General features: G+C 42.4%; 1 protein-coding gene across 1 annotated transcript in view; it reads left to right on the top strand.

Annotated features, from left to right (window-relative positions):
• The window catches only part of ZNRF2 (zinc and ring finger 2), an 87,962-nt gene extending 61,892 nt beyond the window's left edge, over positions 1-26,070 (top strand). Inside the window, 3 exon segments of the mRNA XM_039526254.1 lie at positions 18,345-18,450; positions 18,897-18,978; positions 20,153-26,070. Coding sequence (XP_039382188.1) covers positions 18,345-18,450; positions 18,897-18,954 — 164 coding nt within the window. The 3' untranslated portion in view covers positions 18,955-18,978; positions 20,153-26,070.
• The last annotated feature ends 265 nt before the right edge of the window (positions 26,071-26,335 follow it).

The following is a 26,335-nucleotide window of genomic DNA, read 5'->3' as shown; positions in this document are numbered from 1 at the left end:
GAGGGTCTGTCTTCCCAAGAGGCACAGCACAGAACTCTCAGACTGGGGAAAGTGGGGACTAAGGTGGCTTTAAGCCCTGTTTGTGCTCTCCAAATCCTGGGATGTTCTGGAGGCTGGAGAGGCCTGCACCATAACTTAGACATAAGAACAGCCATTCCCTTTAGCCCAGAATCCTGTTTGACAGTGGCCAGAGGGAATGAACAGAATAGGGCAATTTTGAGTGATCCATCCCTTGTCATCCAGTCCTAGCTTCTAGTAGTTGGATTTTTAGGGACAACCGGAGCATGGGGTTGCTTTCCCTGACCATCTTGGTTAATAGCTGTTGATGGACGGCTTAGATCAGTGGTTCTCAAACTTTTTTTCACAGACCACTTGAAAATTGCTGAGGGTCTCGGCGGACCACTTAATGATCTTTCCAAATATTGTTTGTACCATTAGCTAACTATTGTAAAGCACTTTTTGGATAAAAACACTATATTAAAATATTTTTTTTAAAAAATTAACTTTATTTGTTCTACAAATAAAAGCACACAACTCATATTTTATATCAGTAGTCTTCCTTTCTAATGCAATGGATATGCCCTTTCTTCCTTGGGGTTGGGAAAGAGGAGGGTCTTTCCCTTGCCAAGGAGCTGAGGCTGGGAAGGAGCGCAACCCCATGCTCCGGATATCCCTAAATCTCCAACTGCCAGAACGGGGACTGGATGACTGGATGGAGCACTCAGAATTGCTCTGTTCTGTTCATTCCCTCTGAAGCATCTGGTGCTGGCCGTTGTCAGAAGACTGGATACTGGGCTAGATGAATCATTGGGCTGACCCAGTATGGCTGTTCTTAGGTTCTAAGTCTTTAGAATTGGTATTTTGTCTACCTGTTGGTAAGGAAGGCCTTGTAGTTTCCATATAGGTACAAAAGAACTTGTCCAAAAAAATTCTGCATAAAAATGTCTTATTCTTGAACCTTTTTGTCTTTTGGGATTCACATGGAATGCTGAGGGCTGATCATTGGCTTTTTCTCAACCATCTGTAATTCCCTTTAAACCCATCCCACAGTAATGATTTGCATACAGCAAGGGACAAATCAATCAAGGTTTTTGAAAGAGCTTGTAGAACCAATAAAACCTGATACATATTTCTGAAAGTTTTAGAGGAAAAGTCATCCATATATTAAGTAACTAAAATTCCATGGGTTCTTCCTTCTTCCCTTCATACACTGTTTCTAAGCCTATTCGTCATACGTAATCATATCTTTTTATCTTGTGTTGATACTGACCATAAAAGGAAGTACCAAAGGTAAATATTTTCATCATTGTTGTATCTACATGCCCTTCAAAACTAAGTATATACCTTTGAGGTAGTCCAGATTTTTTTTGTTTTAGAAAAAGTCATTAAAAGCAGGTTAGAGAAAATATTTATATTCTGCTGCATTCCTTTTTATATGTGTGCATCCATTGCACTGCTTTTATATGATGAAAGTGCTGGGTAGTGAGCTGCAGAAACCTGAAATGCTATATACATGCCCAGTAGCAAATGCAAACTCATTACACACTGCATCATGTGATCCACCTGGATAGGAACTACCTACCATGTCCTACACTTAATCAGTCTTTAGCTTTGAGAGGTCATTCAGAGGATGTCATAAATCGTGTCTGCAACTGCCGCAGTCTTGTGACTGCTGGGACTTTTGCTACAGGGCAGACATTGTTCCTTGTCTTTCAGGTCATTTTTGCAGCATTTAAATTTGATATTCCTAAAACACTGGTGATTTTAGCATTTTGTCAGAAGGGAAGTGACTTATTTTGTGGAGTCAATCTGTGGAGACTATATCCATCAAAATATCTTTCCTTTCACTCAGTCTCTCAGTTCTAGGAACACTGTCTATGGGTCTGGATTTTGAGGTAGAAGTATTTTAAAACTATAGATTTAAAAAGTAAATTCTAGGTGTTTATTTTTATTTAGATTGAACAATAAATCTAAGTTAGTGGTCTTCCTTTCATGTAACACCACAAACCATTATACTGGAACTGCAGTATCCTCACTAGAAGAGTTTTTGCTCATATTTAGAGTTTTCTCCTGTCAGAGAATTTCCTTAATGTGTAGAATATTTAAGGGCTTTGTCTAAACGAGTTAGATTTTTTTCTCCTCGGATGAAAGCATCACTTCAAAATCTGTTGCACTTTCAATTATTTGAATATCTTGCTGTTCTTTTACTACCGAATCTTCAATGCAGAAGCCCATACTTTTTTTTTAAGGGGATTTTGATAGTAATTTTTTTAACCACTGTCCCAAAATAAATTAAGAACATGTTGTAGTGAGAGCAAAGTCCTTTCATATATAAATCAGGGATTATCCTCAGTCTTTACATAGGAGATATTTACCAGCTTTATGTATTATTTGCAATTGGATCCAATGATCCTGCAATAGTTTTAAAACTGTGTCTACTTGGTGATTATATAGTGCCATGGTGATAGTATTAGGTTAATGTATTGCCAATAATGGAATTATTTCTTCTTGTAAGGTTTGCATAATTGTCAGTCTTACTTGGCTATATTTTTTTTCTGCTAAGGAAGTGAACCTACAGTACTACTACAAAACAGATACGAAATACTGCCCTGCTACATTCATAGTAATGGGAAATGTTACAATTGAATATTAACATTATGGAAACTTATTAACTTCATAGTTAAGGCTGTAGGACAGTTTCCATTCAAAGACTTATTTTAACCCTGCGTTCCTCTGATACCTTTATTAACTTAATAAAAATTGGCCTGAAATTTCATATCCTAGTCTTGGATTAGAGGAGATTGCTTTCTTCAAAATATCCCATTTAATCATATAAGCCCTTCTGAGTTTTGAATAGTTGAGTGAACTATCCATAGCAAATTATTTATTTAGCTATTTGTCGGCAAACAGTATGTGAATTATGAATTTTGCTCAAAATTGTTCAAATACTTCGAACATATTTTAAGTCTATGGGTTGATTTACAGCGCTTGCTTCACATCTGTTTGTTAGTGACCCTGGTTATGTAGGTCATTGCTGTTATTTCTCCTAGATTGGTAATAGAAACTTTGAAAATTACTTTTGAAATCAAAGAACTAGAATATGTTTTGTCTCTGTGGCTTTATGGTGTAGGGGAAACCACTGGGTCACTGTCACTGCTAGAATTGCCTGAGCTATTCACCATTAGTGTAGAGGACTACAGAAGGTTGAGTTAATGTAAAGCAGGCCAGTATAATCAGCATTTTTTACATTTGCTCATAATTTGAGGTTGGAGGGGTTTTTTGCCTTTATCTGAAGCGTGTACTTTAAATTAAGTTTATATATCCAAGGTGATTGTGTTTGGAATGGGAGTAGTTTGCATAGTTGTTTGCCTTGAGCAGGAGAAATAATTTTGAGGAAATGTTTTGTAGTGACTTTGCTTCACTGCCCTAATTTTTCTGATTCTTGCTTCAATCCAAACTGTCCATGCAAAACATAATTCTAGCACCATGACTGTCACTAGTGCACATTCTCAGTCTACTTCTGTCTCCTGGCAATCTTGCAAAAGGTATGGAATCCATACACAAAGATTTCTGGCACAAGCATCTCCACCTCAGGTTCCTCCGTTATGCTGTCTGTCTAATCACTGATGCCAGGAAAAAAAGTTTTTCAGGGAGAGACTTTGTGCCTTTTGATTTTAGCTTTCTGTTGATAACCATGAATTAGATTAGAAAACTGAAGTAATCCCCAGACTGCAACCTGCACTTGCACCTTATATAGTGTAGCGTGAGTGTACTGACACTACATGAAATCCAACCCCATTCCAGGCTTATGCAGAGATGCCTCAGTCATCTGGTAAATTTCTGAAAGTGGAAAAGAACTAGGCAAGCTTGCTGTGCTTCAGTTCTGAGACTAGTAACAGGACTTGGTAGAGAAGACATGGAACTAAGGCACACCTCCAGATTTAGCAAAGAATCCTGTGGCACCTTATAGACTAACAGACGTTTTGCAGCATGAGCTTTCGTGGGTGAATACCCACTTCTTCGGATGCAAGCAGGATGCAAGCAGGTGCCACAGGATTCTTTGCTGCTTCTACAGAACCAGACTAACACGGCTACCCCTCTGATACTTGACTCCAGATTTAGATATTTTTTTATCCCTACAGTTTTCCCCTCTTCCCTCCATACTGTCAAAGTATTCAAGGTTCCAGGAGAAGCTTCTAAGGATAAAGGCTCTCGTGACTCCTTTTTCCCCCATAACAGACTTTTATTCCTGACATGCACGTCCATCATAGGTACACCAGTGTCATGCTAGGGCTTAGTACTATGTGCCCAGTCCCACTCAAGGACTCTGCATTGGTTTCTCATCCAGATTCTCTCATTGGTAGGAGAGAACTGAAGACTTCAAAGTCCATCTCACAGGAATAGTAAAGAACTCAGTCTGATAGATGAATAGTTACAGTATCCCAAGGGATACCCCTTCAGGAACCATGCTACCCTTGGAATCATCCTAACCATAGATATGAACCAATTCAGCTAGGATGGGGCCTGTTCAGTGGAAGAACTTGACCAGGGATTATAGGCAGGCAAGGAGCAGAACCCTCTAAATCATAAGCTGGAGGCCAAGTCCATCCACTGGTAGTGCTACCAGGAAGAAATCCAGTTTGTATCACCATGTCTTCATCGGGACCAACAATGTGGTGGTGGTGATCGTATGAGAACTGATAGTCTCTCTCACACACAATTTTTTCTGTTTCACTTACCTAAAAAAAGACCATTGGCTACCTTGAGAGGACTTAACATCCCAGGGTACCTAAACCTGCAGGCAGATCAGCTCAACAGAAGTTGGAAACTGGACAATAGCATGAGCAGTTGTTCACAAATTCCCACCTGTGTAGAACAACCTGGATCATTTCTCACAAGAGATGAAGCCTGGCTTAATTTGAGTTTTGGGACATGTGTTCCCTATAGAGCAGTTCTCTCAAACTGATTTTCTTCGGGGCTGTGCTGCTGTTTTTCTTTAGCGGGGGAGTTCTATTTTATTCCCTTGTATCCAATACTCTGTTCTTCTGGTTGTTGCTCAAACTTAAATTTTGGTTTAACTAAACTAAAAATATAAATTCAGGTCCATCCCAAGGTAAAAAGTGAATTGCGAAGAGGTGGTAGCTGTTTTCTCTGCTTCTTCATACCACCACTGTGGATTTCTAGTCATGATGGTTGCAAAGAATAAAGTCAATAACTTAAATGTTCTCAGGTTTTCTTTAATTTTTCATTTGTAGTTTTTGGATGTAGTTTACCCTGTGTATATATGTAGGTAAGCAAACTCTCATTGCTGACTACCGTTGGATCACACCATTTCTATAAATTAGCAGCTATATCATTTAATGAACAATGGATCTCCTACACAAGTTATATTTTACTACAGTAAACTCCTTAACATGTTGATTCATGAGCCATTTTTGCCTACTCTTGTCCTGTTAAGAGCACAGAAGATGTTTAGTTTAAATAAGTCAGTATTTCAACTATTAGGATAGAGGATAAAGATTGAAATTGCAGTCTCTTTAAGTATTGAAAGACAACTACCATTGGCCTAAAACTGTATTCCATACATAATTGCCGCCGAACTGTTAATGAGGAAAACACATTGTCACTCTTGATTTTCCAGGAAAGTGCACATTTGAGCTGCTTTGGTTTTCTACTGCTATCATTGAGGGTTTAAGAACAAAAAAAATATTTTTTCTTCTTCGAGTGATTGCTCATATGCATTCCAGTTAGGTGTACGCGCGCCGCGTGCACGTTTGTCGGAAGATTTTTACCCTAGCAACACTCGGTGGGTCGGCTGGGCGCCCCCTGGAGTGGCGCCGCTATAGCGCCGAATATATACCCCTGCCGACCCATCCGCTCCTCAGTTCCTTCTTACCGCCCGTGTCGGTCATTGGAACAGTCGAGCGTGGCTTAGCTGACCTCCACTTCCCTAGCTACTCGTAGTTTCTCTCGTTAATTTGTGTGTATATAGTTCAGATTTATATAGTTGTAGTTAACTTTGTTTGTTTGTAGTATAGTTAGTGTATATAGTTCACAGGGGTTTGGGGATTATCCCCTTCCCCGCACCCGGTGCCGGGTACTATGCCCGGTTCACAGGGTTTCAAACCATGCTCGGCCGGCCATAAGCCGATGCCGACAAGAGATCCTCTCCTAAGTGCCTCGAGGAATCTCACCTAACAGATAAGTGCCGCATTTGTAAGGCCTTTAAGCAGAGAACAATAGGGGAGCGAGACTTTCGTCTCAAGTAGCTCCTGAGGGAGGCAGCTCTTACTCCTCCACTCTCAGCACCGAGCGCTGGTCAGGCTTCAAGAAGCGCTCCCTCGGCACCGGATTGCTGGTACCGCCAAGGCCTCTCAACACCGGCCGTCGCCGGCACTGACGTCCGCTCGGCACGGATCCCTCTCCTGGAGGATGAAGAGGCACAGGACTCCTGCTGCGTCCCAGCCGCCTGCTCCGCAGCCCGAGCGCTATATTAAGTCGGACCGCCCGGCACCGACAATATTGGCACCATCGACTCTGGCCGCGCAAGAGCCGTCGAGTCTGGTGCCGGAAAGCTCCCCAGTACGAGCAGTGATTGAGCTCACTATTAAGCTGCGTCAGAGCCGCCTGCTCCGCAGCCCGAGCGCTATACTAAGTCGGACCGCCCGGCTCCGATACCTGCCGCGGCACCGACAATATCGGCACCGTCGACTCCGGCCACGCAAGAGCCGTCGAGTCCGGTACCTGAACGCTCCCCGGTGCGAGCCGTGGTTGAGCTCACTATTCCCTCCACGCCGGAGACATTTCCATGTCGAGGAAGTTGATTGCAATGACAGCGCCTGCGCTGCCTCAACCCCCGGCACCGCCGGTGTGGGTTATATAGTCGATCGGCAAGCCTGCCTTGATCACTCCACCCTGCGTCGGCACCGCAGAGCGGCACCGTTCATGATCGCGGTCCCACAGATGTTCTTGGTCCCGTCGCCAATCCAGGTGCCGACGCCGCTCACAGTCCCGGCACCGTTCTCCATTTCGGTACCAGTCGTACTCACGGCATCGATCAGCGTCCCGTTCGCTGGCCCGGTACATTCGGCACCGATCCAGCTCCCGGCACTGCTCCAGGCACCGGACTCCCATCGCCACTCCCGACGTCGAGCCTCGAGATCTTGGTCAACCTCCCGGCACCGCTCCGGTCGCAGGTCCCGTTCTTGCTCCTGGTACCGGTATGCCTCCCGGTACCGATCCCCGGTGCTGCGTCGAGTGACGTCAGCTAGAGAGGGAGACTCTGCCCAGGGCTTTTTAGCTCCTCCATGGCCATCCAAACATGCGTCACTGTCATCCTGTGCAGGCAGTTTATACGCGGAGGACTGTGATTCGGATGTGCACACCAGAGTCTTCCAGGCCCTGTATATCTTGGGCGTGCCATCAGGGCAAAGGCCTACCTGTGATCCCATCTCGCTCTGTTCCGTCAGATCACTGGGTGCCAGAGGCGACAGTTAGCCGCCCCCCTCCGACCAGTACGGAGGAAGCCCCGGTTCAGCCACCGGACTCCCACATCCCACCGGATCAGGAGGTCCTCCAGGAGCGCGAGCCCACACACGACCCGCTTGTCCCCGGCCTTTCTTCTTTCTCCTCCCCAGATGAGGCTGTGGCAGGAGCGTACTCGGGCCCTCCTCTAATCGACTTGGGGGGGCCATCAGGACCTCCTGAGACGGGTGGCACTCAATATGAATCCCCAAGTGGAGGAAGTCTCGGAGATACGGTATCCGGTCGTAGACATTCTGTCGGCTGACGCCCCCGCTAGAGTGGCCCTACCGTTCATTACGACGATCAAGGGCAATGCGGATACCATCTGACAGTCTCAAGCTACTATCCTGCCCGCGGGCACAGGAGTTGAACGCAAGTACATGTACATGGTATCCTCCAGGGGCTATGGGTATCTATATGTCTGCCCCCACCCTGCTCCCTTGTCGTCCAGTCCGTCAATGAGACGGAATGCCATGGCCCGCTGGCACCAGCCCCTAAATCCAAGGAGGCTAGACTTACTGGGCCGTAAGATGTACTCGGCAGGGGCCCTGCAACTTTGCGTAGCAAACCAGCAAGCCATGCTTAGCCGCTACTATGGGCAGCGGTGGGCAAATTTACGGAGTTGGTTCCTCAGAACTCCCGTTAAGCGTTTGCTGCCCTCCTGGAAAAAGGGAAGAAGGTGGCGAGAGCTTCCCTCCAGGCCTCGCTGGATGTAGCTGACTCCGCAGCCACGACTCGGGCCTCGGGTGTTGCCACGAGGCGCATTTCATGGCTCTAGTTATCGAGCCTTCCCTCACAGCTGCTGCACACTATACAGGACTTTCCCTTCAATGGCAAAGGCCTGTTCTCCAAAAAAAAAGTTTACGGTCCTCCCGGTTGGCCTCTATACAGCTCCAAGTGTACTCAAAGTGCATGGCTGTAGTCGCCGCCTCTCTCCGCCACCGTCGGATACACGTTCTCCGTATCTAGACGATTGACTCATTCGAGGGACCACAGGGGCCCAAGTTACCAGTCATGTGGGCGTCAACAAGGATCTATTCCTGTGACTAGGCCTGATGATCCATATAGAGAAATCCACTCTGATTCCCACACAGGGAATAGAATTCATTGGGGCCATCCTGGACTCCAGTCTCGCCGGAGCCTGCTTACCTCAGCCTCGGTTTCACGCGATGGTAACAATTCTACAAGGTCTACGGACCTTTCCGACAGCTTTGGCTCGCACTTGCCTAGGTTTCCTGGATCACATGGCTGCCTGCACGTTCGTAACCAATCATGCCAGGCTTCGCCTCCGTCCACTTCAATCATGGCTCACCTCGGTGTGCCACCCGGGCAGAGACAGCATAGTCATGGTCGCCTCGATCCCCCCGAGCGTCCTAGGCTCCCCCGACTGGGGGTCGACACCCTCCCTGGTGTGTGCAGGGATGCTGTTCCATCCACCTCACACTCGGTGTCCCTGATGACGGACGCCCCATCTCTCGGCTGGGGGGGCTCACCTGGGTCAGTTTCGCACTCAAGGCCCTCGGTCGGCTCCAGAGCTGGCCTTGCACATCAATGTCCGGGAGCTGAGAGCAGTCTGCCTTGTGTACCAGGCGTTTCAGCAGCACCTGCAAGGCCGTTGTGTCTCGGTGTTCACAGACAACACAACGGCCATGTGTTACATAAACAAGCACGGAGGAGCACGGTCCTCCCCTCTTTGCAACTCCAGGACTTCGGCACAGTCCAATCGATAGACCTGGTAACGTCCTTTCTCCCAGGGGTCCGGATCACTCTGGCGGATCGCCACAGCAGATCCCTCCTGTCTCTTAAGTGGTCGATTCCTCCGGACGTTATCCATTCCGTTTTGCAGAAGTGGGGCTTTCCCCGCATAGTCCTCTTCGCTCTCGCGAGAACAGAAAGAGAGAGAGAGAGAAGTTCTGCTCATTCCAAGGCCTCTCCCCGGGCTCGATCTTGGAGGCTTTTCTGATGCCGTGGACGAGCCGTCTGCTGTACGCTTTTCCACCGTTCCCGCTGGTTCACAGGGTCCTGCTAAAACTCCGCAGGGGCAGAGCGCACCTGATCATGATTGCTCCAGCGTGACCCAGGCAGCACCGGTACACCATGTTGCTAGACCTGTCGGTAGCCAACCCAATTCCCCTGCCTCTTTGCCCAGACCTCATAATGCAGGATCTCAGCAGACTTCACCACCCAGACCTGCAATCCCTGCACCTCACAGCATGGTTGCTGCGTGGCTAAACCGATCCGAGTTACGTTGTTCTGCCTCGGTTCTACAGGATTCTCCTGGGTGGTAGGAAACCTTCCACTCCGTTAACGTATCTAGCCAAGTGGAAGCGTTTCTCCTGCAGATACGGAACGCACAATGTTTCTCTCACCGAGGTTCCGATCCATTCCATCTTGGACTACCTCTGGTCTCTCAAACAGCAGCGCCTAGCGCAGTCATCATTAAGGGTACACTTGGCAGCCATCTCTACCTTCCACCCAGGGGAGAGTGGCCACACCGTATTCTCACACCCTTTGGTTTCTAGATTCCTCAAGGGCTTGGAGCGTTTATACCCCCAAATTCACCGCCCCGCCAAAACCTGGGTCTTCAACCTGGTTCTAACAAGTCTTATGACTGCCCCATTCGAGCCACTGACAACATGCTCGCTGATATACCTGTCCTGAAAGACAGTTTTTCCTTGTAGCCTTTGCATCGGCCAGATGACTCTCCGAGCTTCAGGCTCTCACGGTGGACCCACGGTATACTGTGTTTCTCAAGGGCATGGTGCAGTTGTGACCACGTCCGGCCTTCCTCCCCAAGGTGCTGTCGACCTTTCATATCAACCAGGATATCTTCCTTCCGGTCTTCTTTCCGAAGCTACACTCATCGCGAGGGGAGCTCATTTGCCCTCCTTAGACGTCCGTAGGGCGCTCGCATTCTATCTCGAGCGGATAAAGCCCTTTCGTAATGCCCCAACTCTTCGTCGTACTGGCAGACCGGACGAAGGGCCTACCTGTCTCCTCCCAGAGGATTTCATCTTGGGTGACGTCGTGCATCCGCACCTCCTCTGACTTGGCCCATGTTCCATCGAGCCACCTTACTGCACATTCCACCAGGGCTCAGGCTTCTTCTGCTGCCTTCCTGGCTCACTTACCCTTCCAGGGGATATGTCGTGCAACTACCTCGGTCGACACCTTTGCCTCATTGGTTCAACAGTCCAGAGATGATGCAGCCTTTGGCTCAGCAGTTTTGCATTCTGCAACATCTCACTCCGACCCCACCGCCTACGTAAGGCTTGGGAATCACCTAACTGGAATGCATATGAGCAATCACTCGAAGAAGAAAAGACGGTTACTCACCGTTGTAACTGTTGTTCTTTGAGATGTGTTGCTCATATCCATTCCAGACCCGCCCTCCTTCCCCACTGTCGGAGTGGCCGGCAAGAAGGAACTGAGGAGCGGATGGGTCGGCAGGGGTATATATTCGGCGCTATAGCGGCGCCGCTCGAGGGGGCGCCCAGCCGACCCACCGAGTGTTGCTAGGGTAAAAATCTTCCGACGAACGTGCACGCAGCGCGCGCACACCTAACTGGAATGGATATGAGCAACGCATCTCGAAGAACAACAGTTACAACGGTGAGTAACCATCTTTTTTTTCAGGTAAAATGCTTGATATTTCTCTATCAAGTTATGGTGCCTGTCTTCTACACAGCTGTAAAAGATAGTTTGTTTTGGATGCTTGGTCTGAATGGTGACTGTTCCCATTATGAAGTAAAGCATGGAATTTCCTTGGATGCCTTTTTATAAAAAACAATATTTTCTCTTGAAAATATAGATGATTATTTTTTGCTGTTTGCTTTAATCATATTGCCTTGACTGACATTTAGAGTAGAGGTATTTATTTAGAGATGGTAATTCGTATTTAATTTTGCATCTTTGGCTGCATGAAAGTTAAGTATAAGACTTTGACTTAAATGGTCTTTGCAGAATTGCACTTTTTGTTGAAATCTTATTCAAAGTAGTGGGCACAATTTATAAGTAGATTTTTGAATCCTGGTCTCTGCTAATGTGACTTATGTAATTACCACAGAACAATATCATTGGTATACAAAATCTCTGCTGTTCCAAATTATTTAAAAGGGCTAATCCAATTTAGAATTAGATCAAGATGTCTAGAGCTATCAGCCTTTAGTTGATTCCACTCTGAATAATTAATTATAAAATATTTAACTTATTTGTGCTTTTGCTTTATTCATAATACTGATATTTTTACTGAAAATTGTCAGTGTGTGTACAAAAGAGAGGAACTTACTTATTTCTCAGGATTGATTTCTGGGTACATTTTTCATGTGTGAAGTTTGTATTCTCCAAAACAACTTTTAAATAAAATTTTGACATTCTGCATTTGCAGAATTAAGTGTTCACAAATAACCTTCTCTCCCTTTTCCTCTCAGTATGCATGTAGATTAGCTTCTATGCTATTTCAAATAATTTTTCTAATTTTTCCACCTTTGTTCTGTATGTAGTATTGGTAAAGTTATATGTTTGTGAGAATGAGGTTGCAGAACTGAGTATGGTAACCAGTGTTTGTGTAGTATACATTAATTACGGTGGATATCTGCTTATATGTTGGTGTTGGAACAACATTGAGAGGGAAAATAGGTATAGTGTTTGTACTCCACATAGAAAATTGTGATGTGTTAGTGATGGTTTTGGGGCACAATACTTAGATGGTGGGATATAAAAATATCTCTACTATAATGGGAATAGATAGAGGAGAGGGAGGGACAGGTATTTGATAGGCATTTGGTAAATGTCAAACTGTTGTAGCAGGTTCGTTACAGAATGATGAATTTTGTATCTTGGTAGGTGGCTCCAAGTGCAGCTTGTTAGAGTATGGGCTGAAATAGTAAGGACAGGTGATGTATATTATGTGGTGCATTATGAAAATGTCTGAAAAGGCACAATGTTGAATATGTTTTGGTACCAATGGTTGGCTGTTAAAGGATGCAGGAAGGGGGGAAAGTTAAGGTTTTACAAGCAACCTTAACTCTGAATTTCTAGATTTAATAATGTAGCATTAATATAGAATTCCTTGTGGTTTCAATAAATGCAATAGTTTATAGGGGATTTTAGCCGAAGCAATTGATATCCAGGCTTGAAAATTCCACTTGCCTCTGATCAGCGTCCAGATTAAGAGCCAGTAACTTTTGCAGAATTTAAGTTTTCATTTAAAAAAAAATGCTTCCCAGTCTCCTAGTTTTGAAGAAAACATTACAAATGTGAACTTAAATGTAACTGTTTTAGCCCTGCCTTCCTAAGACTGCAGACAGGCAACATTGTTGGCAAGCTAAGAGCAGCAGCAGAAGCAGTCTGCGTTGGAGTGACAACTGACTGGTCTTCTCATTTTTTGCTACTGATACTTAGAGAATCCTATGAACAGCAAATAATCAGATCTTTGTTTTGTTGCTGTGTGGGCAAGGTTCAGTAAAGATACATCATGATCTTCTATAGGAAAGGGAGAGGAGAAAATATTGAAGCTGGGAATGGGAGAAAATAACAAGCCAGAAGATGTAATAACAGACTGATGAATATATTTATTAAATACTAATTTAATGAATTTTCACCAGTATGTTGATTTGGCAATACTTATTTGTGGTGGTCAACCAATTTGAGAGTTGGTCAAATACTATTCAGTGAATAAATAGATTTTGAAAAATTTCAATTGTATTTCTAGAACAATAGAATAATGTTCTTCTGTACTATTTGGTCAGCCTTGGTAGCAAATTACACTTGATTTGATTAAATAACTTGAGTGTCAATGTTCTAATTAAAAGCACAATACACAGCTGATTTGTTTGTTTGAATTTGGGTAGGTGTGGCCTTCGGAGGGGCAATCAGGTATTTTTTCACCTTTGTGAATAAACTTTAGTCCTTGGGCTAGTTGGTGGTGTATAAATATTTCAATCTCTGCTTGTAACTATTTTAATTTAGTATATATAATTGTGTACATATAATTAATATATAATTGTATCTGGGGAGTTTTTAAAGACTTTTTCAAAAAAGCTGTGGTTGTTTTTTCAAATTGATAAAGTGTGTGAAAACTTGCTGTGATGGTTGTACCTTCATCCAGTACTATATATTTTAGTCTAAGTATGGGTATGGTGTGTAAACTGTACTCCATGAATCCCAAGATAAGATTTTAGAAAAATCTACCATATACCTACTAGTTGAACTACTAATCCTGTTAGCCAGAGGTAGATAAATATAAGGATGGAGACTTGGGCAAATCATGGTAAGAAACAGCAAACCGTGCTTGAGTGCTCCATCTCTTATATCAGACTCTCTGGCTAGTAGAAGTCTCTCTAACACAGGGGTAGGCAAACTTTTTGGCCCAAGGGCCACATTGGGGTTGTGAAACAGTATGAAGGGCTGGGTAGGAAGGCTGTGCCACCCCAAACTGCCTGGCCACTGCCCCCTGACTGTCCCCCTCAGGACCTCCGACCCATCCAATCCCCCCCTGATCCTTGTCCCCTGACCACCGCCCCCGGGACCCCACCCCCTATCCACCCCACCATCCCTGTCCCCTGACTGACCCCCTCTCGGGATGCCCTGCTGCTAACCACCCTCCTCCTCCCCCCCCCCCGTGCACTCTCCCCCGCCTGCCTCTTTTGGAATGTGGCCCTGCGAACATGGGCGGAAGACTCAGGAGGAGCAGGGGCAGCTGCGTAGCTGGAGAGAAGGGGCGGTTTCCCCTTTAAAGCGCAGCTTCTCTCTGGCCAGCTGCGCGGCTGCCTGGTGCTCCGCCTCGGGCCGTGCTCCTGCCATCCACACCACCTGCCTGCTCTCCTGCCCCCACAGTGCAGTCCCTCCCCCCCACGGGTGGTGCACTGGTGCTGAGCTGACAGAGTGCCTGGCCTTGGGGGCCCCGTGCCAGAGCACCCTGTGTTTACATGTAAATCTGCCCCTGAGCCAGCCACGCTGCCAGCACAGTGAGCTGAGGCTGTAGGGGAGAGGGGACAGCAGGAATCATTTGATCATTTCACTGCCAGGGAAACATGAGAAATGTAACTAGCTGCTGCACACTACAGTGGATTAGCAAAATATTCTTTAGCCACGTTTCCATGACAAATGCATTTAAAAATCAGTGTTAAATGGACCTTAAACTGACTTCCATCTGGAGTGATCTAGGGCTGGTACCCTGGATGGTTGTGTATAATGGGGACGGTTGGGAATTCTGACTAGATCAAGGCATGAGATTTTTTTCCCATTCTTTATGGTTTACCCAGTTCTGCTAATTTGACTACATTTCATCTCTTTTATATACGTTAAATATGAAGTCTCTTGGGTCCCCTGACTACAGTCAGTTTCACTGTCGTCATTCTGTAGATGTTATCAAATATGAGCGCAATTTATGTTGGCTTGGAATCTATTAATGTGTTGTGCCAAGTTGTGCATTTATAATTGGATATTTTCAGTTAGACATCTTAAAGACTTAGGCAGGTGAGTGTTTTCCTTGTGCACATGAGTGGGTGGGAGGGAATGCAAGAAGTTTGACTTGCTCACAATATATTTGGAAGGGTGAGCATACAAACACTGGAAACTTCATAACCTGTTACAAAGTCTAAAAGTATCTTTTGGTACCAGGTAGAAAAAGAACATTTTGTAGAAACAGATGTGTCTGCCTTTGTATTACCCCAGAGTATTGCAAAGATACAGAAAACAGGTATCAGGACTATGGAATACAAGTTTGTGCAGTATACAATAATCCTGGCGTATAATGTAAAGAATAGTGCGTACAGCAATTCATAGAAATGTTTTATGTCTTATGAGCTTTTTAACCATATTAAATGATTTTTAAAAAATTGGCAGGGGCTTGTCTTTGTCTCTTGTAAGAATGTCTTCAGTTATGTAAATGTTTTGTTTTTAAAGTACTTTATACAAAAGCCTGCAGGACTCCTGTAGTCAGTTTTGTGACTGACTAAAGTGACACTATGCTTGAGTGTACCGGGGAGAAGAACCCAGTGCATAGTTCTGTGTGCCAGTTTCAACTCTGAATATAGTGAAACCTCTGATTAGAGTGAAGTTGTTCTGTGACAAATTTTCTCATTGTGTGTGTGTGGTGTATATGCATGTGCGTTATTTTTAACAGCATTTGTTTGTGGCCATAATGAGGAAGTAGAAAATAGATATGTTCAGAGGACCAAGAGAACCATGTTGCGGCAGTATCCGTAAAGAGAGGAGTTGAAGCGGGAGGGAAGCAGTGAGATGAGTAAACCCTTGGAGAAAGCTTCAGATCCCCCTGTGAAACAGAGAAATGTAATTGTCTTTGTCCTTTTTTGTGTGTGTGTATTTTGTTGCCTTCTTCCAGATATTGAAACATCTGTTAATTCAAGAGGTCAAGTGAAAAATGTGTACCCCTAGCACCCTCTTCTGGGCAAATTCTCAATGTCTTTGATGGAAGTTTCAGCAGTAAATGTGAGATTCTGCAAGATAATATGGCACTGTTTCCATCTTTTTATCACTTGAGAATGGTAAATGCCCCTAATGTTCATGTAAAGTTCCACTTCTCTGTTAAAGAGCAACAGAAACCATCTGGGAATGCCCCCCCCCCTTTTTTTTTTGGTAGACTGCCTACAAACAGTGCAAATATATGCTGCATTTTTCCTTTTCTTCATTACTAGAGTATGTTGTTTCTTAAGAATTAGTTGGTCTACTCATGCTCCTCAGCCATCTTGGATTCCCTCTGGTTCTGGGGTGGGGGTGGGGAGTGCGAGAACCTTCCCTCAGGTGCCATAGAAACTTTGAAAGCTTTGTTCACAATTTTAAAGGAAACATGCACATTTTTTTTAAATCTACTGATTTTGGAGTGATGTGTGGAATACCATAAATCAGAGGTTCCCATTTTTACTAAGCCCTCCTTCTCCATGGGAGTCACATAACAGGCCCTTCCCCACCCATCCAGGGACCAGGGTAGAAAGTGACTTACTAAGAGAAGCAGAAAAAAAACAGGAGTACTTGTGGCACCTTAAAGACTAACAAATTTATTTTAGCATGAGCTTTCGTGAGCTGCAACTCACTTCTTCGGATGCATAGAATGGAACACACAGACAGGGGATATTTATACATACAGAGAACATGAAAAGGTGGAAGTATGCATACCATCAGGCAGAGAAGCAGGTGGCTTATGCCAGGGGTGCTAGCAGTATGCTAGCTGGCTCCATCCCTGGAGGAGTTCATGGCAGCATGGTGCAGACTGCGACTCCTCATCTCTTCCTCCTCCCTTTCCCCTCTCCCCCCAGCACAGAGTATCTTGTTTCTGCAGGCTCTGAAGGGTTTAAAATACACACTGCTCTGGCTGAACGAATTGTTGGGCTGGGGCAAGCATGCAGAGTCTGAATCCCCAGCTGTTTGGGAGGAGTAGGGAGAGCAGCAGGCTACTGCTGGGGAAGGGCTGCCCCCTGTACCCTCTCCCTGCTGTTGCCTGGTCCTGCATGCCCAGTGATATCCTTGTGCCTTGCACTTTGAAAACCAGTACCCTAAAGAGTTAGTCAAAAGGGGCATTCAGCACACACACTACTCTTTTTAGGAGTGCATCATTCAGCTCTGCCATGGATTGCAGCTTTTTGCTGTGGCACCCTGAATGTGCCTTTTGGTTATGGTCCTTGCACTGTGTAAATCCACCTTAGGCTATGTCTACAGTACAATGGACCTAAATTCAGGTAGTCAGGCTTCTTGATTTGTGTTGTACGGATGCTGAATTCTGCATCATGCACTGCTGCTAAGAAAAGTATCCAGAAAATACAGCTTTTACTATATCACTCTAATATTTTTCATGAAAACATCCATTTTAAAAATGGCTTCTGTGCATTTCTGGCAGCTGCCTAATCTTCCCATTAACTACAGGACATAGTATTGATTCCACAAAATCAGGGGACCTTGCAGAATTTAGGGTCTGTGAGCCAGACCATACACCAGTTTGCAGTAATGGAGAACTTTGGTTCCTCTTGAAGGGCTGGATGATAGGAATGGGAGGGAAGCAAGTGGGGAGGGGAAACGGGCTGATAGTTGAGAGGCAACAGCAGAACCAGGTGCTCACAGGAGAGCTGTTGGGGAAGGGGTCAGGCTTACAGTGAAGGAACGAATGGAAGGAAGCGAGAGGAGGGACTGGATACTTAGAGAATCTGGGGGGGAGGATGTAGAAGGTGTCAGTCTGCAACGTTCTTTTCAGAGAAGCCACTTGTCCAGGCTCAGCCTTAGCCTCTAGCTCAAGTGTGTATTTAAAGCAGAATACGTGCACTTGGGCAGGAGGAGGAGGAGGCGGCAATGAGGGAAAACCCCTTTCCCCATAAAATGAACTGGAGCCATTAAGGTCCTGAGAATCCAACTTCAGAGTTTGTTACTGGTACTGAGTTACAGCTTCTATGCTGTATAGCGTGCAGATGCTCTGAACTCAGAACTAGGGTGATAGTGGTGGTGGGTTCTTTGTCTCTGTCAATTTTAAGAGCAACTGAGCCTTAACTGTAGCAGCACTGCCATAAAACCAATTTTATTTGCAAACTTCAGTATGGTGGTGTGTTTGTTATTTAGTCCTACAGTACTTCCCTTTGTTGTACAACTGTGTTTAGTCAGAGACTAGATCACAGCCGTAGTTTAATTTGATCTCTTAAGACTCCTGATAACAGACCTCTTACATCCTCAGACATTATAAACATGCTTAATTTCACATCTTGTACTGAAAGGGAACCTTTAAAATTTTTTGTTGTATAATTGTGTTAATGCTATGAAAGTTTTGCCATAAGTGTTGAGTTTTTTAACCATTTAAGACTGCCCTGTTTCTACAGAGGATGTGCTGAGTAAAGATGCTGGGGAGTGTGCAATATGCTTGGAAGAGCTGCAGCAAGGGGATACTATAGCACGACTGCCTTGTCTATGCATCTATCATAAAGGGCAAGTATTCTTCATGCTATATTATTCCCAGATAAAATGCCATATGCCAACATTGGTTGGGTAATTTTTATAAGGGATTTTTAAAGGAACAATTAACATTTTAAGAAATGAAAAGTACAAAAAGTAATTTGTAAATTTGTTAAAACTTCTGAAATAAACAGTTACAACAACGTACACCTTGAGTTCTCTAATGTTTAATGCATGGTATGCTTTATTGGGTTTTTGGGATGTTAAAAATGATTAGTGAATGTTGAAAAATACTGTGCCATGCATTCTAGTTGAAGTATCTTAGGTTTTAAAACACATTTTCTCTCTCTCCCTCCCCCACTCTCAAATGTTTCTAGTCACTTTATTTTAACTACGATAAAATTATTAGTACACACAATAATTGTTGGTAATTGTAATCAATATACTTACCTTCCATTTATTCTCTTATGTTCCAACAGCTGCATAGATGAGTGGTTTGAAGTAAATAGATCTTGTCCTGAACATCCTTCAGATTGAGATGACAAGATTCCTCTTTTGTAGGTAACTTCTTTTTACATATTTAATTGATCTTGTCAGTAATAAGACTTATATAAATAAGTACATAAATATTCACTCAGATCTAAATTTGACCTAAAATAATCGATAAATTCATTGTAGTTCCAGTATATTTACTATCTGTTTAAATTATTAGAATTCATAAATGGTTTCTACACCCTCACATCCGGTAGTCTGGAATGATAAATTGCAGTTTAATTACTGCAAAGTGACAAGCAGCAGTGCCATTGAAATTTTAATTAGCCTTGTAAGATTATTTTGTTGTGTAACCTAAGCCTACTTAATATACCAAATCCCCAGAATTTTTGATAGTTTAAGTGAATGACCGTTTCTTTCTGGACTGAAATCTACTTTTTCATTTGGGATATTACATAGTTTTCAGTGAGATCCTGCTTTTTACACAGATTTGATCATTCATTGTTTTTTCTTCCATGCATGTAAAATGTTACAACCCAGCCCACCCCACCCCCATTCACACAGATACAAAGCTTTTCTGCTTTAGTATTGTGCATTAATGGTTTAGATTGGAAACCAGTTAGTCAAAGGACTAAAGGGGCATTTTTATTCTTTCAGGTAACTCGCTTACACTAAACTACCAGCTCCAACCATTACAAAACACATTAGAGTTAATATTAAACACTATGGCAATTAGGGAATATGAACTCTTTGCCTCAAACACTGTAGTGGTTTTTTGAAGCACTGTTTCAGTGTTCTGCTTTTTTTTTTATTTCACAAGTATGTGTTGTAGCTCACACTGCAGTCATATTAGCGAGAGTTATGCACTGTCACACTTGCCAAAGAACACATTACTGCAGGGACAACGGTTTTTCCCATAGCGCAAGACTAGGACTAATTTTTCACTTGGACATGTACATAGAGCATCATGTGTTATCCCTGGTGTATTGACCCACAGGAGAAGCACAAGATTCTGTTTGCGATGAGGTTTATCTTTGAAAATACTTAAGGATGTTTCACTCAGGATTCTAAGTCAAATATGTTTAAATTGTAGAAGATAGGAGTGATACCCTAGGAAATATGAAGTAGGGAAAAGTAGATTTTCCTTGGATTTTTTTGTTTGAGCAAGTAATGCCTTACTGTGTATAATTTACTGAACTAGCTGGGAAAGTAATATTTGTCATCTTTATTGGTTTTCTCACAGCTTCTTACATGGATCAGAAAATGCAGGAGATTTGAGATTCTGTCTTTGAACACAAATTTGAGAACATACTTGGCTTCAGACTTGTGTTCCCGTGTGTCTGGAAAAGGCAAAGATAGACAAACGTGTGGAACAAAACTGCGAGTCCAATTGCTTGCCAGTAGAGTCAGCATACCAAACATGCATATAAAGGACACGCAGGGATTTTGAAAATGCTGCACATCCTGTGTAACAATCTTCTCACCACAGATGTTATTGATGATTTGTATTTGAAAGGCCAAAGTTACTAATTTCAGTCTAACTTTTAAGTTCTCTGCAGAAACAGGTTATGGTTGTCTCTCTTCTTACCCCAAATGGAAATTGATGCATTCTAAATCAACACTATCTGAAACATTTTCATGAGGATCACCATATTTTTGAGTGGAAGCATTTTAATCTTCTCTTAGGCTGAAGAAGAGTAAATGGCAAGCAGTCTAGCAGTGTGACCTTAGTCACTGAATTCACACCCTGTCCTCAGTACATTCTTCACCTTCTTCAAGAACAGGAAATGAAAACTACTTCTGCATAGGAAAACTGTATTTCAAAGTTTTTTTTTAACTAAACCTTTGTCAGAATGCTGTCCAAAGAATAAAACCAAGGCAGCTGACTAATTTATATTGATCAAGCTATAGAATTGTTGAAATCTGGATGCTGTATTGCTATTTAAGTGTACTAAAATTTCTCTGTTTTACAGCTTGTCGTTAAAAAATGCAGCAAAGCATAATCTTGCAGCTATGCAATTTTTTTTAATGGGAGAATTTACCAATTTTAAGTGCTGCCAGTTAAGGTAATTTGTTTAACGGGTATTTTTTTTAAATGTTTCAGGTAATTATTTTATTGTACTACTTTCATCTCCAGGCTGCCTCTTTAGGTTTAGGGCAATAACTGTGAAAATGGTCACAGTGAAGTTTCCTAGGCATTAGAGAAATGATATTACACGGGGGTGGGATTTACATTAACTTTTGAAACACTTTTATACGTAAATTTTTTTAATTGAAATTTTCTTGATAGCAGAGCCATAGTAATTTGCACCTAACATCACTTATCTGTTTATGTGGACATTAGCGTTTGACAGTATTTTTAACATGCACCTGCATTTATCCATAGGGGGAAACAACAAACAAACTGTGGATAAATATTAGTTCCCATAAAACATCACAATTAAAAATAAATGGAACAGATATCACAGCTTAGAAGGAAAACATTTTATTTCAAGAACGGATATGTAGCAGCTTCTGAATTTTCACATTACAGGGATAGATTCTGACTATTAGTGACTGCAATTTTTAGTCAAGTTTCAATAGCAAAAATAAATTGCACAACACCTTTTTCTTAATTGTCTAAGTATTGTCTTGTGTGCTTAATTTGGCTGGCATTGTATTCTTAAGTCTATATTTTTCTCCTCGGTTGCTGCTCTTTCATATTAAAAAGGGCAAGTACAGGAGCACCTGCTGCCACCCAGAAGAATTAGTGCATTGCTATACAGGGCTTTGGAGCTGTGCTCCGGCTCCACTCCAGCTCCAGGCAAAAACCTGCAGCTCTACTGCTCCGGAGCTGCTCCAGCTCCGGGCTCCGCTCCAAAACCCTGTTGCTATAAGAATCCCCCATTTTGCTTGTCAAATGACTTTAGTCTAGAGAACCTTTTTCCTTAAACTTTATGCTGTGAAATGCCTTTTTGTTATGCTGCAAATCTGACACAATCAAAACTGGTTAATGCTGACAACTGACAGTACAGTTTCCATGGGGCTTTTTTTCCTTGCATAATCACTCTCAATTGAATCTGTTGTTATAGGTCCCAGTCATACTCTTTGATTTCAGTGGGAGCAGGATCAGACTCTGGCGTGTTTTAAACTGTGTAGTTACATCAAACAAGCTCTCCTGACCAATGGTTGACAGTAGTTTACAGTATAGGTTCTGTTGCAGGGAATTGTTTTGCTGCCTTGTATTAAGAAGAAAAAATTGCAGCAGCTGTAATATTTTTACTAGGGATGTTGTTGCCTAAAAGCTTACTTTCCTGGTATTTTGAATCACTTATCTTCTGAAAGTAATTTTTTTACATTTATATTGACTTCATGCCATACAATGTCAATGCACAATACACTTTAGTGCTCATCATTCTCCATCCACAACAAACTATGGGCTCAACAGCTGGAGCAGAAATTCCTATGTAATTTACAATGAAAGTTTGGGGTATTTTGGTGTCCTGTGCTTCAAGGTTGTAGGTAGTCTTTGGTTTAGGGATTAAGTAGATCAGTATTTAAACATGAATCTGTTTACAATTTGCGTGATTTCAGTAGTTCACTCTTTCAATTCATCTGCTGATTTTTCCAAAACCTGAATCTTCTAGGTTTAAATGCATAAGTAAATAGTTGAAAGAACAAAATCCCCAGCATTTATCATCACTGTCAAAAGTTTAAGGCCAGTGTCCATGCTGTAGTTGAAACATGCCAGCAGCTGTCACTTTTATATATGGTGGTTGCTTGTAGGTTTGCCCCCCTGGCCATTGGAGAGAGTGGATTTTTTTGGACTATTTGGGGTTGTTAGGATGACTTCAGTCCTGGGCCCTAATCCTAGATTCCTGGTTCATCCAAAACTCCTTCTGAGGTGAATGGAAGTTTTGACTGAGCCAAAGAAAGAAGGGTTAGATCCTTAATGTGGACAAAGCTTGGAACGATATGGAAAGATTAAACAAAAGCTTGTATTCAGAATTCCTTGTGGAAGTTCATGTATGTAAGCTTTCATCTCAAACTATTATGAAAAAAAATTGTGTACACAAAACTACATAATTAAGCCTACCCTCATTTAAAAAAATATCACCTCACCAAGATCTTGGACCACTGTGCTTCAATAGGGGGAAACGTGTTCCCTCCTTGAGTAGAGGAAGACCACACTTGCACACATTAGAAGCCAATGGGTTATGATAAAATTTAGATGTGCCACATTTTCTGCCTGTAAATATATAGATTGCCAATTTATATTGCTTCAGTTTTTCTTTCATCTGACCTATATCTTGCCCAAGTATGTAAGAGTGAACTAATTCCCATACTCAGGTTTGCCATATACATGCTGCTTACTGAAAAGAGAAGAGTAGACATAAATTATGTGAGGTTTTTCAAAACCTCATTATATAGCAAATGTCTCAAGTAAAAGTTTTGTTTAAAGGTGATCGGGAGTGGTTATGATTTGGGTTTTATATGATCATCCTTTATGGTATCAAGAGAGCCATGCTGCTAATAGTTATAGGGCTGTGATTATCCTGTCTTTTGTATCTTTAATGCATCGGTTATCACTTCTGTTTTAAATAATGAGCTAGTTTTCCCTGTGCATGTACTCTAGACATTGATTTGAGTGGAATGTAAAAGGAAAGATGGTGAAGCCAAATTTGAAGTAGGCTATTTTATTTTGGGGGAAAATGAGTTTAAATAGATTAAACTAGAGCATCTCCCAATTCTACTGTGCAAGGGGAAGTGTACTGCAGTATTTCTAAATGGGGCATTTGAAGATAACCCACAATGGTGGGAGTGAATTCTTTGTGATCTTTTTTTGCTTTTTTTTAATGATGTAAAGGGTGTTTTATGATTTAAAAAAAAAAAAAAACCAAAACAAACTCCCCTGAAAGGTTACAAGTATCTCATTTCGAGTTCCGTTTTTGCTAAAGGACTGGAGAGCTAGTAAGATTATGACCTCAGAAAAGACTAAAACCTGAGCAATTGTGGGAAAAGGAATTTTGAGTCAGAACTTTTGCAACTGTGTTTTGGTTATATCATCCAACTTCTCCTGACAAAAACTTGGGAGAAAAGCTTTCTTGTGGGAAGATTGAGCACTCTCTTGTTCTTTTATTTGAGGGCTTAAGATGTTCCCTCTTCAATCTTCCAGGAAAAAAAGAAGTTAAAACTTAATAATCTTGATATCTCTAAGGAAACAGGGACAAACAATATTTTTTTAAAATGCAGTTGCTTTCAGTTCCTTTCCAAGTTTGTGAAATCTGAGCTGCTTTATCACATGGAATAGAATGATTTCACTTAGATTCAGTATAACTGTTTGTATTTGCTAATTCTGTGGTAGAGAGGGAGTTTCCTGACAGAATACAGAAGTGCTAACATGAAGATTCCCAATTTATCTGTGCCAATGGGTTATCTCAGCTCTGATTTGACCAGTGCAAAATTTTGCTGTTCATGCTTCTCTCCCTCAAACTTTATATATAAGCTTCAAAGCTTTTTCTTTCTCTTCTTACCCCAACATGCTATACGATTTTTAGGAATTTATTCTACCCTCCTTCTTTGGACAAATCTCCCATTGATGTTGATTAGAAATACATTACACCATCTCATTGGCAGAGGAACGTTTGTCAGAACTCTAGTGTCAACCACTTCTCAAGTGCTTTTGTCAGCGGGTGCAGCTTGTACCAGTTAAGCTCTTACCATCTGAAATGGTTTTGAGCAGGAGATTCTGATCAAAACAGTGGCTATGTTTTCTTTATGAAATATAGAATTTGCGCTGTGCTGTATTGCACACGTTGAACACAGAAGTGCATTGCACGCTTCTAAAATCAGCTTTGTCATGACACATTCAAGATGTTTTTCCCTGTTGGAATGGAGGACCCTGACTGTGCTTTAGTTGTGCATTTGTCTGTTTTGTGGTTGTGCTTCTGAAATTGAAACTGAGGTTTTGAAATCCTTGTTCCAGAAATTTCTCAGGCCACTGTACAGTTTTCTATAGACTACAGGCTATCTTACCTTCCTAATGGGTATGTCAGAGTCACCGATTGGATAAATTGTAAACTAACTTAATGAGATTTGTTCCGATAAATAACTATAGCATATTTGCGTTTTCAGGAGGTTGGACTTGATTGGCTAGTATGCCTTTTCTGGCTCTGGCATCGATGATCCTTTCCCTAACGAGTTGCCAGTGTCCAGTAGCTAGTGTGCCTGCTGCCTACCCGTTTGCTACTTGCTCATCTCCTTGTGTCAGCTTCTAATTAACATGTTTGTATGAGACTTTTGCCCTGGGGTCTGCTTTGACAAAGGTTTTCAATGATGAGATTGAGTTGACTCTGGCAGAGTTTCAAATGCAAGTAAATCCGCCCGCCCACCAGTAAATAGGCGGTTGCTGAATCCTGTTCTTGTTTTCCTCAGAAGCTCTCCTTTTATTTTACTTTTTTTAAACCCCTACTTTGTTATATTGGAAAGTACTTGAATGGTAAATATAGGTGGTCACAAGCTCCCAAGGGTTATGATAATTAATGGGAACATCCGGGTATGGCCTTGTGTATAAGGGGTTCTGTTAAAATACATGTCAAAATAAAGCTGATCATTGTATGGCGGATAACACTCTTCTAACTGACTTTGCCAAACTGCTGCACTTGAGGAGTGCATCAGTTATTGATGGGATGTTTTAATGACTGTCTTAATTTAAAAAATTCAACCTATTTTAACAAATGGTGATTCAGCCTGGAACCTTTCCACTTGCCTGAGAAACTCACCTACTCTCTTCTTACCATTAAGCAGCAATCTCATGGTAGAAAGTGAAGTGTAGCCACTGGTTCATGTACCTGTTTCCACAAAATTAAGTGTCCACACAGTGCTAGATGGAACTCTGTAGTAGTTTATGAATGCTACAATTATTTGTAATGATAATGGACAAGAAGTCTTCCTTCATTACCCTGAGCATAAGTAAGAATATAATTTGCAATGTAAAACATGTTTGTAAATTTTGTAATTGAGCAGTATGATTGGAAGATGACTTGTGTTAAGGTACATTTTTTTGATGGTCTGTCAGTACGTAATCATGAATTAAATATTTTTTTATTGATTTAGGTTATGTTTAACATTCCATTAGTGTAAAATATGTACAAATATATGTAATAAATCTTTTGAAGCACAGTTTCTGTCACGATTCCAGGTGACTTTAGTATTGATAGAATAATGCTGTAGACTGGACAGAGTTGTTGTCTCCATGTTCTATTACATACTATGGAACCCCCACAAATACAGGAGACACAGTCGTCCTCGAGGTGGCTGTAGCCCTAGACGTAGGAATTCAGACATATCCTGCAAGCTTCTGGCTCCCGATATGGCCCCTTTGGATCCTGCACTACAAAGAGGATGTAAAGCCGGCTTAACTTGCCAGCTGAAGGTTCCTCTAGCA

Source organism: Mauremys reevesii, linkage group 2 (assembly GCF_016161935.1).
Source record: "Mauremys reevesii isolate NIE-2019 linkage group 2, ASM1616193v1, whole genome shotgun sequence".
Taxonomy (NCBI): domain Eukaryota; kingdom Metazoa; phylum Chordata; order Testudines; family Geoemydidae; genus Mauremys; species Mauremys reevesii.
The sequence above is the reverse complement of the archived record's forward strand: the minus strand, read 5'-3'. Positions and strand labels throughout refer to the sequence as shown.